This window comes from Pocillopora verrucosa, chromosome 1, assembly GCF_036669915.1.
Source record: "Pocillopora verrucosa isolate sample1 chromosome 1, ASM3666991v2, whole genome shotgun sequence".
In the NCBI taxonomy this organism is placed as follows: domain Eukaryota; kingdom Metazoa; phylum Cnidaria; class Anthozoa; order Scleractinia; family Pocilloporidae; genus Pocillopora; species Pocillopora verrucosa.
In genome coordinates, this window is record NC_089312.1 from 26,903,032 (window position 1) to 26,917,614 (window position 14,583).

At 37.8% G+C, this 14,583-nt stretch overlaps 3 protein-coding genes across 4 annotated transcripts; 2 read left to right on the forward strand and 1 right to left on the reverse strand.

The window, feature by feature from the left end:
- The first annotated feature begins 283 nt into the window (after nt 1–283).
- LOC131771570 (proline-rich transmembrane protein 1-like) lies at nt 284–3,551 on the forward strand. Of its 2 annotated transcripts, none has more exons than XM_059087381.2 (5): nt 284–424; nt 815–884; nt 1,289–1,617; nt 1,743–1,874; nt 2,091–3,551. In XM_059087381.2, the coding sequence occupies exons 2-5, from the start codon at nt 857–859 to the stop codon at nt 2,241–2,243; spliced, it is 642 nt and encodes a 213-aa protein (XP_058943364.1). In that variant the 5' UTR covers nt 284–424; nt 815–856; the 3' UTR covers nt 2,244–3,551. The 2 variants fall into 2 exon arrangements, with proteins under 2 accessions (XP_058943364.1, XP_058943365.1); XM_059087382.2 differs by having other exon boundaries at nt 290–424; nt 791–884.
- Nucleotides 3,552–4,226: 675 nt separating this feature from the next.
- LOC131771568 (WD40 repeat-containing protein SMU1-like) lies at nt 4,227–11,322 on the reverse strand. The gene is made up of 12 exons (XM_059087380.2): nt 11,244–11,322; nt 10,086–10,152; nt 9,772–9,915; nt 9,478–9,630; nt 8,953–9,004; nt 8,458–8,645; nt 8,063–8,299; nt 7,320–7,447; nt 6,540–6,666; nt 6,082–6,249; nt 5,197–5,349; nt 4,227–4,673 (listed from the first exon to the last, which is right to left on the reverse strand). Exons 1-12 carry the CDS (start codon nt 11,267–11,269, stop codon nt 4,575–4,577), a joined length of 1,542 nt encoding a protein of 513 aa, XP_058943363.1. The 5' UTR covers nt 11,270–11,322; the 3' UTR covers nt 4,227–4,574.
- A 216-nt stretch (nt 11,323–11,538) lies between these two features.
- Nucleotides 11,539–13,511, forward strand: LOC131771598 (MIF4G domain-containing protein B). The gene is made up of 2 exons (XM_059087413.2): nt 11,539–12,210; nt 13,227–13,511. The coding sequence occupies exons 1-2, from the start codon at nt 11,572–11,574 to the stop codon at nt 13,407–13,409; spliced, it is 822 nt and encodes a 273-aa protein (XP_058943396.2). The 5' UTR covers nt 11,539–11,571; the 3' UTR covers nt 13,410–13,511.
- Nucleotides 13,512–14,583: the final 1,072 nt, after the last annotated feature.

Genomic DNA, 14,583 nt, shown 5'->3' on the forward strand with positions numbered 1-14,583 from the left:
TCATCAAGAACTGAAAAGAAGCAGAAGAACTTTGTGCTTGGATTGAGTACGTTTGAACGACTGAACAAAAACGCTTGAAAAATTTTAGGATTGAGAAAAACAACAGCAGAGATCTTATGGTGATACGTACTCTCTCGGGTTTGGAATAAAGTTTTGAAGATCAAATTTCCGGGAAAATTTAACAGTGTAGCTGTTTTCCTTTATACGTACGCTCTGCGGACCGTTTTAGACTCGTACCCAGGTCTCGTGTTTGGCTAGCAACGGAATGACGTCTTTGAAATGACGTCAAAGAAATATTTGAAGCCTTTGAAAGGTACCAGAAACAGAGAGAGAAAACTAATTCGACCTCAAAGCCTTCGACGCTCACAGATTCGCGTTAAAATTAGTGAAGGTGTTAATCAGTTACCCTTGATAATTTCCCAAGGTAAGCCTTACAATATTGTGGCGTGTTTAAGGCTATTTTTTATATTCAAGCTTAGGAACAATATAAGACTTCCGAATATCGAAGATGTTTCGCCTGACAGACTTCGTATTGATGAAAGATGGCATGGAAATATATGTTATTTGCCGGCTGGGAGGTCCGTATGGTGAAAAACTGTGACCGAGGTCTTGAGGTCTCACTTGTAGCTTATTATATAAGTTGGTCAGGCAATGAAAGGATGTGGTAGCTGGGTGATACATTCACATCTCAGTCCAGGGCTTCAAGCTGCTACCGATATGGTCTCCAGCCTGAGAAGAAAACAATAGTCTTATTCAGAATTTAATGCTGATTTTCTTGGTATTTTCTCAGGGTGGCTTTTTTGTTTCTCTGTAGTTTTCAGGCTCAATAAAGTTGTTTGGTTACTTCTGATTTAACATGGAACCTAACACACCCAATGACAATGGTATGGTTTAGTTATATGGACTATTTTTGTCTGTGGTTCAATCTGTGTATCTTTTGAGTGTTTTTTGCTTAGTCTGCAACATGAAGAGGGTACAGTTATTACATTGTTGTCTATTTAGATGAATGTGGATTTCAAGTTCTCAGGCTAACATTATGATAACGACTTCTAAAATAAATGGTTCCTCTACATGTAGAGGTACATGTAATTCACTGGATACTATTCATTCCAGATTCTCCACACAATTTTTATTCCTTGGTGAGAATAGATAAAGGGAAGGTGTCTTGAGCAAGAGAACTTTATGTCATCAGCCATCCCTTAAACAGAGAACCTGAAGAATTTTCTTGCCCTCTCAGCATGGCATTTTCTTTGTGACTAAATATTAATTTGATATGGTTTATACTCAGGTTTGGCACCACCTCCCTATGCACCACCCCCGTACTCAGGAGATGCATCAGCTCAACCCCAGTACCCTCCCCCTGGCCAGGGGTATGGTTGGCAACAGCCACCACCACCCACAGCATACCCAGGCCCTCCGCAGCCGTATGCAGGTGTCCCACCTGAAAAAACAGGACACCAAACACAGCCCCCTAGCTACCATGCACAGCTTCCACCTGGACAGCCTGGTTATCCTGGACAGCCTGGTTATCCTGCGCAGCCTGGTTACTACCCAAGTTATCAACAAGGTTATGTTCCTCCTATAACAACTCAACAAACAAACTCTGTCACTGTTGTGGTAAGTCAGGATTATTGTCTGAATAAACTTTCTTCCTGCAATTCTGTGCTGTCTGAAAAATGATAAAAAACACTGTCAAATTCACTTAGCTTCACAAGTATTGCTTTATTCATTATTTTTTTCAGCAAGGGGGCGTTGGACCCAGTGTTATTTTGGCACCACAGCTAGCACCCCCTGATTACTGTTTCTTGGCCTGGTTTGCATGTCTCTTCTGTTTTTGCCCAACTGGAATTTGTGCCATATTGAAATCCAATGAGGTAAGCTGTCACATGGTCTCTTGAGTCCGGTCCACATCTGTTATGCCATGACAAAAATTGCCTGATATTTTTAAATATCATGCAACTAAAATTAAAATTGAAATTAAAAATAAAATTCATGAAATGTCTTTCTTGATATTTATTCATAAGAAATCAGCTTACTTCATTATGTAACACGAGAGTGCAACTATTTGTTTTCTTTTCATCTTTGGGCAGACACGTGATGCCATTATTCGAGGAGACTTTGCTACAGCCAATATGTTGAGCATGGAGGCCAGGAAGTTGGCAAACTTGTCAATTGGCATAGGAATAACTCTCTTTGTTGTGGGCATGATTGTTCGCTTTGTAGCCTTCACTGCTACTTCGTGAACATGAGGACATGACATCTTTTATATCTTATCCAAAGAGAAGTTAACTTTGGTTGTATGGAGAATTTTTTAGACCCTAGGTGCCAAAAAAAAATTAGGTTTGAAAGAATTTAGAAACAACTAATTCTAGACCCTCAGGTCATGATTAGGTTGTAAATCAATAATCACTTTAAACATTCAAATTGTTAGCTTTTTAAAGTGTACTTGGTGTTTTTCACAAATCTATTTTTGTCAACTTTAGGTTGATAATGGAGGTAGTCTGCCAGCTTTTTTATTATGGTAGAGTAAACATATTGATTATTATGTATTTGCTGATTGATTCCATCATTGTGCAGGCACTCACTTATAGCTCATTATATAAGTTGGTCAGGCAATGAAAGGATGTGGTAGCTGGGTGATACATTCATATCTCAGCCCAAGGCTTCAAGCTGCTACCAATATGGTCTCCAGGCTGAGAAAACAATTCGATGGCTAAATTTGCAACAAAATTGCCAATTTGGTGACTTATGTTTGGCATCCATGTAACTTATGGTCTTTAGTTAGAGATAAACATTTACACAGAAAACTGAGTAATCCTGTTTTTTTTTTTTTTTCTTCATTTCTTCTTTCTGCCTTTGAAAATTTCTTTTTCTGGTGAAAACATTATGATTTCTGGTCACCAATTGGTTAATTTGAGAGTAGTGAAGCATGGAGCCCTGCACCACCACTGAAGGTTGTCACCATAAAGTAATTTAATTACTTAAAATACGCCAGCTGCTCTGTCTTTTTCGTAAGGGATGAAGGATTTAGATATTGGTACTTTGAGTAACTCTCTTTGTTGTCATGATTTACTGCTGGTAATAGGGAGGTGGTCTCTCTAAGTGGCCATGCCAGGCAAGGATGATTTTTGAGAATTTTAAATGATTGCCTGATTTTTAATCAATGCCTTAAGGGTTGGAGCCAAGAATTCTGTTAAGTTTAGAAGGGAAAACACTAACAAACAAAGTTACTTTCACTTGCTTGCTGCTATGTTGAATGAAAAGTTATAAGCTATCATACATAAGCTGTCATACAGTAATAGTGAACAAGTGAAGATCAAAGGTCTTTTGTATGCTGATTCTCCCAAAGCTATTTAGTCCTAGTGCTGAACAATCAACTTAAGCAATTTTTTTAAATTTGTTTTTGAATTGAAATAATGCAGTTGGAGTGTTATTATCATATGAATGTTATTTAGAGTATATTGTCCTTTAGAGGCAACAATAGTTCACAGATTCTTTAGCTATTAAATATACTTTCTCCAGAAAAAAGATAGAGTGTTTGAGTAAATTTAAAAAAACCAAACTTCTCAAGGCTGTTACTGAGAGAAGTTGACTATAATTAGGTAGAAAACCAGGAGTACATTTACAATTCAATGTACTATGCATCACGATGGATTGTTACAAAACCAACTTAAACCAAAGTGATCATATCAGCCAATCAAAACAAAGGGAAAAATATAAAGAGTCAATTGAAACTGGAAGAAAATTCACATTTAAAATCTGCTTGAAGTACGAGAAAAAGCCATAAGCCATAGATGGCCCAAGTTGCAGAAAAGTGCTAATTCTTGAAATTATTTAAATAGCCAAATCTTTAGATTTGGATTTTCGCATGGAGATTAATATCTCTATTTAATTCTTCCCTTGCAAAAATTCTCAATGTGTTGCTGACTGAATCCACGCCATGCTTCAAATTGCCAGTGACAACACCAAACATTCTTCTTAACCCTCAAGTTCAAAAGATTCAGTTGGCTATTAACTGCGATAATTTTTCTTGTAAGTTAGTGAGAGAATTCAGTATCATATCAGAATCCCACCTTCAGCCTGATTCTCAACCCCTGCTAGCTAGGGAATGTATTGACATCTGCATGGTGAACTTGCTTGCATATTACTTTTGGGGTTTTTGTTATCAATTATCATGATTAACTGAAATTTCTCAAAGATTATTCAAGATGGATACCAGAACAATATACCTTTGATAAATTTATTTATACAAGTTACAATGATCCAGGCTCTAATTCTTGAAAAAAAAAACCTGCAAGTTCTATACAAAGTCAAGTTCACAGAGGCACAAATAACACTAAAAGTAGAGTACAAGCTAGGCCTGGTTAAATTGAACAGTTTCATTTCAAGATTCAATGAAAAGTTTTTTAATAAAGTGCCCTCCATCTATTTCAAGCCCTACAAAACTGATGAACAAGTTTGCAAATCCTTCCATGGCTTAGATGTTTTATTTTGGGTTTTTTTTTTCTTAGTTAGCAATAAGTTTAGAGGGTGAATCTATGTCTGAGTAACATGCAGGTTTTTTCATGTATTTCTCATGGTTGCCATAGTTTTAATTGTCCGTCTTCACTGTAGGTGGAGATCAGATTGTTGTGAGGGTGATGTTCAACACCTATCACATCCTTGTCATGAACCTGAAATAGAGAAAAGAAAAAATTTGATGTCCAATGTAGGAGTTGTCCAAACCTCACATGAGTTGGCAAATTCTTCCGTTCAGCATCAAGGTGATTCAAGTTACCTTTTTATGCAACAGATACAACTGCCTCCAATGCAATAGAAACACAAAATATCAGTTTGGTAACAGATAAAAAGCCAAATGGAAATATAAAACAAAACAAAAAAAAATAAATGTGAATGGTTTAAGATGACGAAGATTAACAAAGATTCCAAATGAACAGATTTTTCTGTGTAGGCTATTTTTGAGAAATCTATAAAGATAGAGGTTTAAATTGGGTGCCTCTTTTAATGAATGGGGATTATTTATAACTGTGCAGAATACCAACCCAAAGAAAACAGCCTTTTCAACAATGGGGTTTGAATATTCTCAAACATTGCCAATTTCAAGGGCATGAAAAATGAACAATTACAATTCTTTGTTTTCTTCATGCAAAAAAAATAAGGCAAAAACCTACCACTCAATAAAATGACACCACATACCTGTAAAGACTGCTCTAGTTTTCCTGTAGAGGCACTAAAACAGTACATGACCATATCCTCCCCTACACAGTATATCCATTCTCCCCTGGGGGAGAGGGTGCAACACACAAAGTCACCACCATCTCTTTTACCACTGGTGAAACTACGCACGATCTGGAGGAAAACAAAAATTTCATTACCATCAGGAAATGGAAAATTGTATTTATCTTAGATTTAATGAAGTTGAATTCTCACAGACTAAAGTGTGGCTAACTTAGTAGTTCAGCTACTAACAGTTCCCAATCAGCCTAGAAGAACAGGAAATTTCTTGATTAAGAGACAAAAAAAAGATCATAATTTTTCATGAGCATGGGACAAAACAAAATCTGAGTACTCATATAGAATCAAACCCTCGCCTTTGAACAGGTCCCAATCATTTGTGTTTCAGCATGAACATTCCTTCACACACATGAAAGTATGAGGCCTTAGGCAACAAGAGCCAGCAAGAGGTCACATTGCCAGACCCTTGAGCAATATGAGCCAGCGAGAGGTCTGAGACAGGTTTAGGACTGATTCATTGTTAGTGCCAGACCCCTGGCAAACCTCTCCCCTACTCATCTCAAATCTTTCCATGGATGGAGAAACTTGTGTTCCGTAGCAATGATGATGAGAACCTGCTTGCATGCTGATCACAACTTGGACCTTCAAGGTCTAATGCTATCCCCAGCAGAGTGGTAAGCAACTCCATCATGAACTAACCCATATGAAAGATACATCTGCAACAAGGGTCCTATATATTGCTTGAATCATCAGCAATAGGATCGAAATCTAATCAAAAGTGTTAAGTGTGTAGTAGATTTAACATTTTAGATTGGTTGTCAGACAAACATGTGTCATGAATCCTACCTGTCCTTGCATGTTCATAACCAGTACAGTGCTTGTTCTGTTGCACACCACAAACTGTTCAGGATTTCTTGGCATCACATGCACAGAGTTTACTGTAATATCAGTGGCAACACTCCCTACTGATGGCTTGAACGTGTGAAGACACTCGGTTGTTTTAATATTCCAAAGCTGAACAAAAGAATAAAATGGAACAACTATAAAATCAAGCATTATAGAGTGCTAACGTGAGTGCAATGAAAAATGAACAATTACATCTTAAACACCCTTTAACTTCATATTTGATTGTTTAAGGTACAAAGATGAGTTTCACTTCTGTGCCTACTCTGCAAACAGACAATTTCTCATGCATAAAAAAAAAATTATCTGTTTCTATTTCCATGGAGTCTGTTGACTGCATTCTAAAATCCCTTTGTTCATAGAGAGAGCTTTAATGTTGATTCATGATTACACTTGGGTACCTTAACAGTTCCATCGCTACTGGCACTGATGATGTTGTGGGCATCTGTTGTAAAAATAGCGTCATTTACAAACGATGTGTGTCCACGGAATTCCTTTAAGGTCTTGCCAGATTTTAACCCATGCATTCTGCAAAGAGGTTACATAGCAAAAATGAGTCAAGGTTAGGAAAATGATAATAGTAGAGCTAGTATTAAAACTGCACCTATTTTAATCCATTACACATAAAGGTCTGATTACTTAGGAAAGTACAGAAAAAATTTAAAACAGTTCTAATAAAATGTCCACCGCATTAAATGCTCTCTTTTAAGGACAGATGCAAACTCTCGGATTTTATCTAACATGTCTTGTTTTCAGCACACTCTTCACCAGGAAGGCTGCATATACAACAGGTACATTGTATATCGAAATTGAAATAGTTCCATGTAAGTGTATGCCTATATGTATATAGTGTGTCCATAAAGGAAAGTACTAGGGCATGTTCCCCACATACCGCATTTCAAATGAGTGTCCCAAAGCCAAAGTAATCACGGGCAACAATCAGAACAAAGATCAATACAGGGGTCAATGAGAACACAAACTCATTACAAGTAATGATCATTAAGTGTAGGAAAATGTGAAAGACCAAGCTACGATTGGTTTAAATTTTACAATTGATTGGTGGAGAGGGTAACACAAGAGTTTCCAGTACCAATCACTGAGCATAACCAAGCAACATTACCAGAAGTTTAGTTTACCTCAAACTGTCTCATGGAAAAAGCATCTTGCGTTTGTATACGCACCTTATTGTCATATCAAAAGAACCACTCAGCAGCTGACTCGCATCACGAGAAAATGTTACACAAGTGACTCCTTTAGCATGAGCCTTCTCAAAACGTCGCAGGCACTGACCAGTTTGTAACTTCCAGACCTGGAAATACAATCTGAAAATTAATTACACCGACAGAGGTAAAATAAATGATTTAGGAAGAAGAGAAAAATACTACAGGACAAAGAAACAGAGTAAAACAAGAAAGGAGAACAATCAGATGAAAGAACAAAACCTGAGAGCAGGAAGGAAACAACTTTAAGATAAATGGAACCTCCCTATCAACAACTGGGTTCACTTAACCCTTTACACCCTAACATCAGTATACATATTCTCCATACTGCTCTCTGTACATTTACTAAGGTGCTGACAAGGAGAATTTGTCCAAAAATTAAGAGATTCTTAAGCTGGTGATCATTTCCTTTATTCTCATGACATTAATGTGTGATTCAGTGGTGATATTGTAAGGAGAAATTAGATGCTGGTCACTTTTAGGGGTTAAAGGGTTAAGCAAACTTCTTGCAAACTCCACCTCCTTTCAAATGCATTGCTAATCATCCTTTATTAACCAACTCTAACTCCCTGTTATCTTCAAATATTTCTCATTTCAAGTCGTCAAGATTCTATTGTAAAATTTAGGACACCTAAACCTTCATCCCCCCTCATTACAAATCACATTCAAAACCACAATCTAACAAAAACAAAGTAAAATCATACTTTAAGCTTTCCATCTTGCCCTCCAGATGCTAACATTTCACTATCTCGACTGAAGGATAAACACAAAACAGAGTCATCCATCATCATGAAGTTATCTTGAGCTTGGTACTTGAGATCCTTTCTGATCTTTCCTGTTGTAAAGTTCCACACCTCAATAAAACCATCCACACTCCCAGTCACCAAGTACTGCCCATCAGGAGAAAACTTGACACACTCAGGGTGTGATTTGGCCCCAAACTGAGGGGAAAAGAAGCACACTTATACTCATTAAAAATATGGTGCAACTTTCTTGTTCAGCTCATAACTCAACACAATATCTTAAGCTTGTTTGGCTATTGTACTCACAACCAAAGGTTTAAATGTGAACAGAAAACATAAAAGCATTCATTGCATACCTTGATGGTTCTGTTCATTTGAGTGGGATATTTTTCCTCCTCTTCATCTTTCACAGCAGCTTTTCCACGAAAAACATCAATAGTAGTTCCTGGTGGAAGAAGACCTTGATACTGCTGCCATTTAAGTGCTTGACTAAGCAGTGCCAACAAACGAGATGGTGGTACAACTGACACCTCACCTGACAAGGCTGGAAAATGGTGAAATGATAATTCTCAACACAGCACAGAATTCCAAACCAAAACAATGCTGAACGCAATTTATTCACATTTTCTGTGGCAAAGAGCTAAACCCTAAAAACATCAGATTTAGAAACTCAATACCATGGCCGATTATTTTACTCAACTCAGCTGATAAAACTAAATTTTAAAAAATTGTGTATGTAAAAAAAGCCTTCCATGAAATTTTTGCTCTTTAAAGGAGGCAACTTAGTAAAGAAAAACTATGGTTCCCATCAAAACAAAGACAATTAATACTTAGTTTAAAGACATAAATACCTTGTGCTATTGCAGCTCTCCTTCGCTCTTTACTACCACCTTCTGGGTATGCCTAAAAAGTGAATTGGAAAATAGTTGAAAATAACATTTGCAGCATTGTGCCATCTTCACTTGGAGGGAGGCAAAGGGAACTGCCAAAAAACTGAGAGCCATGGTGGAGACCCTGTGCTCCCCAGCAAGAGCAAGAATGGCCCAATCTAATCTTATCTGACTATTTCACCACTTTGAAGGTTTATTTGGATCCAAAATTATGACCAGCTCCCAGTTAGCTTGTTAGCTCAGTTGGTAGAGCACTGCGCTGGTATTGCAGAGGTCATGGGTTCAAATCCTGTATGGGCCTGAATTTTTTTCAGGCCTTATTTCAACTACTAGTTCAGTAGTGTTCATAACTGCAAGGATCATTTCTATATTTGTCCAATCTTATCTATTCTGCCATCAAAAGGCTCCCACGTTCACACTCACTAACTAATAAATGGTTCATGAAATTTCATATCTGTTCCTTTTTTTAAACTATCAATGGCTTACCTCTCTAGGATCAAAATAAGAACGAGCCAACATGTTTTCGAGATGAAGATATCGATCAGGCTGTTGTTGCTTCAACATGATCATGGGATCTGTTTGGCGCAGCAATGACCTTGCAGCTCCCAGTTCACGCAACTCAATGAGCTCCAAAACAATCTACATCACAATTATAACACAATTTCAAATGTTAAGGACACTACAAACAAAGAGAAAGAGGAGAAATGTGCTGCCATGATGACAAACAGCTTTTAGATTCTGCTTCAATAAATGTGAGCAATGTAGAAAGGTCTCCCCTACCTGTTCATACAAGTCAATAAGTTTCTTGTCAGGTAGCTTGAGTGGCTGAATTGCCTGAAGGACTGTATCCCAGTGGCCATTGTTTATTTCCCCTACAAAACTCTCTACACTGTCAACAGTATTCAAGGTAATTCCAGTTTCTTCCTGCAGGAAACATAACAAACTAAGTGTTCCATACTGCTAACAACACAACAATGGAAACCACAGGGATTCCAATTCTTACATTTACGTATGGGAAGCAAGCACCTCCTGACGCACACAGAAGGAAATTCTCTAATATCTTTTATCAGCAGTTATTATTACTCTTAATGTACCTGCAAAGTTGCCAGGGTTCTTGGTAAACTGTTTTCTTTAAGAAATTGTTGGATCAGTCGGATCACACTGAAATTTAAATCAAGTCATAATATTACCAAACTGTGAATTGATTAGACACTGCTAGTTAAACAAATTGACATCATCAGGTCCTTAATTCAATCTGTGCCCTGCTCTGAGAGCTTGCTGGATTTGTTTCTTAGTTTACTCAGGTTTTTATCCTTGCCTGCTCTTGTAGATGCAGTCTGATTTTCCACTGAGAGTTGTTGTTTCTTATCATGTTATATTGTACCTTGGTTTGAATCAATTGTCCATGGTTACTAAGTAAAGTGATCAGGTGCTTGATCAAGTACATGAAATTCCTCAACTATTTTTTTCTAAAACTAATCAAAATTATAACAAAATTCTCAAACTTGATTGGTTATCACCAGCCTGATTTTATCATTGGTAGGACAGTTGATGCAATCATGCTTGCGTAAATGGACAGTACTCATCATGTGCATGCACTGTTGTTGTGTATTTTGCAGAGTTAACTGCTGTTTTTTTATGAAAACTTATAACCGATGTCTTCTTTCTTTTTAAAATTTTGTCATAGTTTTGATTAATTGGCAACTGGACTTCGTGTCGTACAATTCTGTATGTAATCATACTCATAATTAACAAAAAGGACTCCTGCTTCGCAGTCGTCCGCTTTTGTTGATCACTCGAATGATTACAGACCGAATTGAACTCCTCTCCGTCCTAGTACCATTATCGAAAAAGCTACCTGACAACAACAACAAGTACAGCCAACGCAGTAGAGCTGCTTGAATAGAGAGCATTCAAGACGATCGTTCCTAAAACAAATTTATTTCGCCGCTATTTTCCTGACTGCAGATCAAACCAAACGGTTATCGTAGTTCCCATCATGAAAGGAATATTCTATCACCCTACGCCATCAAAACAATTGCCCACTCGTCTGCACTGACTTTCATAATCGGCGTCGCGTAATTTCTGTCCCTACACGTGGTTACTTCTTGGATAATTTTTCCAATAATTTAGCTCTCTCGAAAAATAAAGCGATAACCTTGGAAATATTATCAATTAGTAATTTGATCAGAGGTAATGGCTGGAGCATCAGTCCTTTACATACACAAATAACAACATTAAAGTGCACTTACTCGGCAGACTCTACTTCAAGCGCCATCTTGGTATCGCGTTTCGCAAAGTGTACTGGGTATTATTACAATGTGAACCGGACTGGTGGAGGTTTGGCAAAAATGTTTTGCACTACGCATTTCAGAATAACGTTCTTTTATCGTTCTAAAAACAGCTTCGCAACCTCATAGTTTGGTTTGTCGAAAATCTTGAAACACACCAGAACACAGACTCGGTGAAAATGAATTAAACGCAGAAGGCGTACAACCCTACCCCAGTGAGGAGCTACTTGAAAAGCTTTACTGGTCCTAGTGCCTCCCGGTAACAAAGCAACTAGCACTGGTGATCAAGATGGCGGCCGCTGCACGAGGCCGTGGTCGAGGCAGAGGAGGATTTGGAGTACCAAAGCCGGGCAAATCGGGAGAAAAAACTGAGCAGCAAGCTGATATTTCAACAGAAAAATCGTCTAATGAATTTGATTTGACAAAGGTGCTGAACGGTCTAAGGGAAAACACTTTGGACACGCAAGTTAAGGAAATTTCTCACCACATTTCACAATCTAGTTCATCGACGAAACTCAAGGACGTCGTTGATCATTTAATTCAGCGGACGATCAAGAAGAGCGATTTTGCACCTCTAGCTGCCAAAGTAGCCAACAAGCTTTGCTCTGATGAATCATTTGGAATTGCATTTAGAGGCGATCTGTTGAAATCTACTCAAGAACAGTACAAGAAGAGAGAAAGTATTCGTGCGAACTCCACAAGCGAATGGATCGGGCTAGCGTGTTTTATTTGCGAACTTTTTCGTCATCTTCGAACTGGTGAGGCCCCGTTAAGACCCCTAGCAGCAGCCGTACACCAGACGTTGAGTGAGCTATTATCGAGCGAAGGACAGAACGACAATAATGATGAAGAGCTCGAAGAAGATGAAATAGACTGTTTTTATGAGAATTTTAAAGGTGTAGGATTTCTTTTGGAGACCGTTAATCAGGTAGGTAAAAGCAGGGTTGTGTTAGCCTTCTAACCGCCAAGAGTGACCCGCACTCAATTTCTCTTTACTTTATCACAGCTGAATCAAACATTTAGGAAGGGGGCATTGGGGCCTATTATGGATTATGGACTTGGCATTCGTATCTTCTAGTATCTGCTTAAATTAACAGCTGCTCTCTTCAGGACCTTGAGCATGGTCTCTGAAGACTCAGCAGATGGAGCCTAGTTAAATTAAGGAAATTCACACTAAAGACCTTCATAGGATTGCAATTTTACAGTCACAGAAAGCTATAGCTCTGGAAAGTTTTATCAAAAATCCCTAATCTTACATTTCCATTTATGAACTAAGACCTGAAAGTTTAGAGATGTAATTGGAATGTTGAATCAATCGGTCACATGTGGCCTGTAACTTGGTCACCAACTCCAAGGTGGCGTTGATAAAGAAACCCTGACAATGTTCTGTGCTTAGCTGTACCCTCTGTGTAGTTGCCCTTCCCCCCACCTTGGGGGGGAAGGGTATGGCTACACAGACGCTACTTAGGGATCCCTGCAATATTTCAATTGGTTTGTCATGCAATCGTCTTGTTAACATTTGCAATTAGCTGCTAATTGAGATCAATGGAGGCGCGTAATTGCCACTCAGATCGAAGAGAAACTGGAACCCAAATAGGTCAAATAGGAAACACCAAAAAACCACATTGGATATCAAATCCAAAAACCCATTAATATTTTTAGCAAAAACCAAAAACCAATGGCTAAGAAACAGAAAATCAGAAAATAAGAATTTTAATTAGGACTTACTGCTGCCTAAGATAATTCAAATTGGAAGCTTCTTCCTCCTTGTCATGGTAGATAAAGATATTTTGAAAAGATGAACCTCTAAATGCAAGTGAATCTTTCATGTATCTATCTTCAAACCTTGGTCTTAGGAGACAGTCCTATTTTCTATCAGTGGTAGTCATGTACATTAATTTGGCTAACTTTGTGTAACTACATTTTGCTGATTCTTTTGGACAGGAGAAAGCAGAGGAACTCTTGGGAATGATGAGAGACACTATACTCTCTGATAACTCATCTGCCAAAACAAGATGTCTGTTATTGGAAATGCTTGAGTTCCATGCAAGACAAGGGAAAATTTCTTCAAAAGTTGAGGACTATTTTAGTGATAAGCTAGCTGAAATAATGGCCAATGAATTATAGTATTATTTGAAACTTCAGATATCTGGCATAGCATAAATGCCTTTTGTTTTGGAATATACAAATATGAAAACACAAGAAATAAAGATCTTTCACCTTGGGAAATTGCATTTCTTTAGGAAGTACAGAGTATTTATGTTAAATTTTTTATCTTGGTTAATACAATGTGTGTAGTTTCTTAGGAAATAACATATGATCATTTGTTGACAAGTGTTTCAAAATCTTAACAGACACTTTACTGCACATGTGAACCACTTTGTATCACTGCATATGGTAATATATGATTTTGTGACCAAAACACAGGTTGGGTGGCTCAAGTTATAACCTTCGTAAGGCCACTTGTGTTCTCTGGAAATATATTTCAGTCACAGTGCCTCTCTCCACCCAAGAACATGGGGGGGGGGGGGGGGGGCATCTGTATGCAATGGACTAGTATTCTATAGATGGGGAGTACAGTTCGGGACTCATCTGGCCTAGCCCAAGCTTTTATTGGGAAAGAACAATTATAGATTACTGTTTAAGGGCCTTACAGAGAAGCGCAAATAGTTCCTTTCCACCCAGCATATGACCTATTGAAATCAATAAAGTAAGAAGAAAGAGAGAGGGCTAAAGTTTATTATACGATAAAATGCTTAATGGTGGAGTAAGGTCGAATCGGAAGGGAAAACATTTGGCTTGGGGCCATATCGTATGGACCTCCAGCTAACAATTCTCCTATCCAGTCCTCCCTTTTAAGTCACTTAACACGCGGTATTTTAGGTTATTGAGTTGAAATTCTTTACTTTCATCAACTGCATGTGCAAAGAAACTAAAGAAAGAGAAGACTTTCGCGTAGGAGACCTTTAATTTACATCTTCCATGTTCTCTTCGTGTGACTTTGTTGAGGTATTCGTTTGAACGGTTCGATTCTGCAAAATCTAAAAATAAAAGAAAAATAGTTGCTTTTATTTCTGTTAAGCGATAGGTGATATACATAGCAAAATAGTCTTAAAAGAAAGAATGCTGGCCATAAAAAAGGAAAGGTTAGAGATTTTGCTTCCATTTTCAAAATTTTGGGAGGATCTTTCATACTGTAGTTTCGGATACTATCCGTTGCTACGGCATGGTCGCACCTTCGCCCAAAACAAAAAACAAAACAAAAACAAAACAAAAAAAAATATTTATTTTAGCAATTAAA

What these genes read in the sequence shown, in the direction of transcription:
- LOC131771570 (XM_059087381.2), top strand. Translation starts at nt 857, where the DNA reads ATGGAACCTAACACACCCAATGACAATG. An exon ending in TAACACACCCAATGACAATG is followed by an intron (nt 885 to 1,288) that starts GTATGGTTTAGT and finishes GTTTATACTCAG; the next exon opens with GTTTGGCACCACCTCCCTAT. An exon ending in CCATATTGAAATCCAATGAG is followed by an intron (nt 1,875 to 2,090) that starts GTAAGCTGTCAC and finishes ATCTTTGGGCAG; the next exon opens with ACACGTGATGCCATTATTCG.
- LOC131771568 (XM_059087380.2), bottom strand. Translation starts at nt 11,269, where the DNA reads ATGGCGCTTGAAGTAGAGTCTGCCGA. An exon ending in TTATTGACTTGTATGAACAG is followed by an intron (nt 9,631 to 9,771) that starts GTAGGGGAGACC and finishes ATTGTGATGTAG; the next exon opens with ATTGTTTTGGAGCTCATTGA. An exon ending in GTAGCGATGGAACTGTTAAG is followed by an intron (nt 6,250 to 6,539) that starts GTACCCAAGTGT and finishes TCTTTTGTTCAG; the next exon opens with CTTTGGAATATTAAAACAAC.
- LOC131771598 (XM_059087413.2), top strand. Translation starts at nt 11,572, where the DNA reads ATGGCGGCCGCTGCACGAGGCCGTGGTCGAGGCAGAGGAGGATTTGGA. An exon ending in TTTTGGAGACCGTTAATCAG is followed by an intron (nt 12,211 to 13,226) that starts GTAGGTAAAAGC and finishes TCTTTTGGACAG; the next exon opens with GAGAAAGCAGAGGAACTCTT.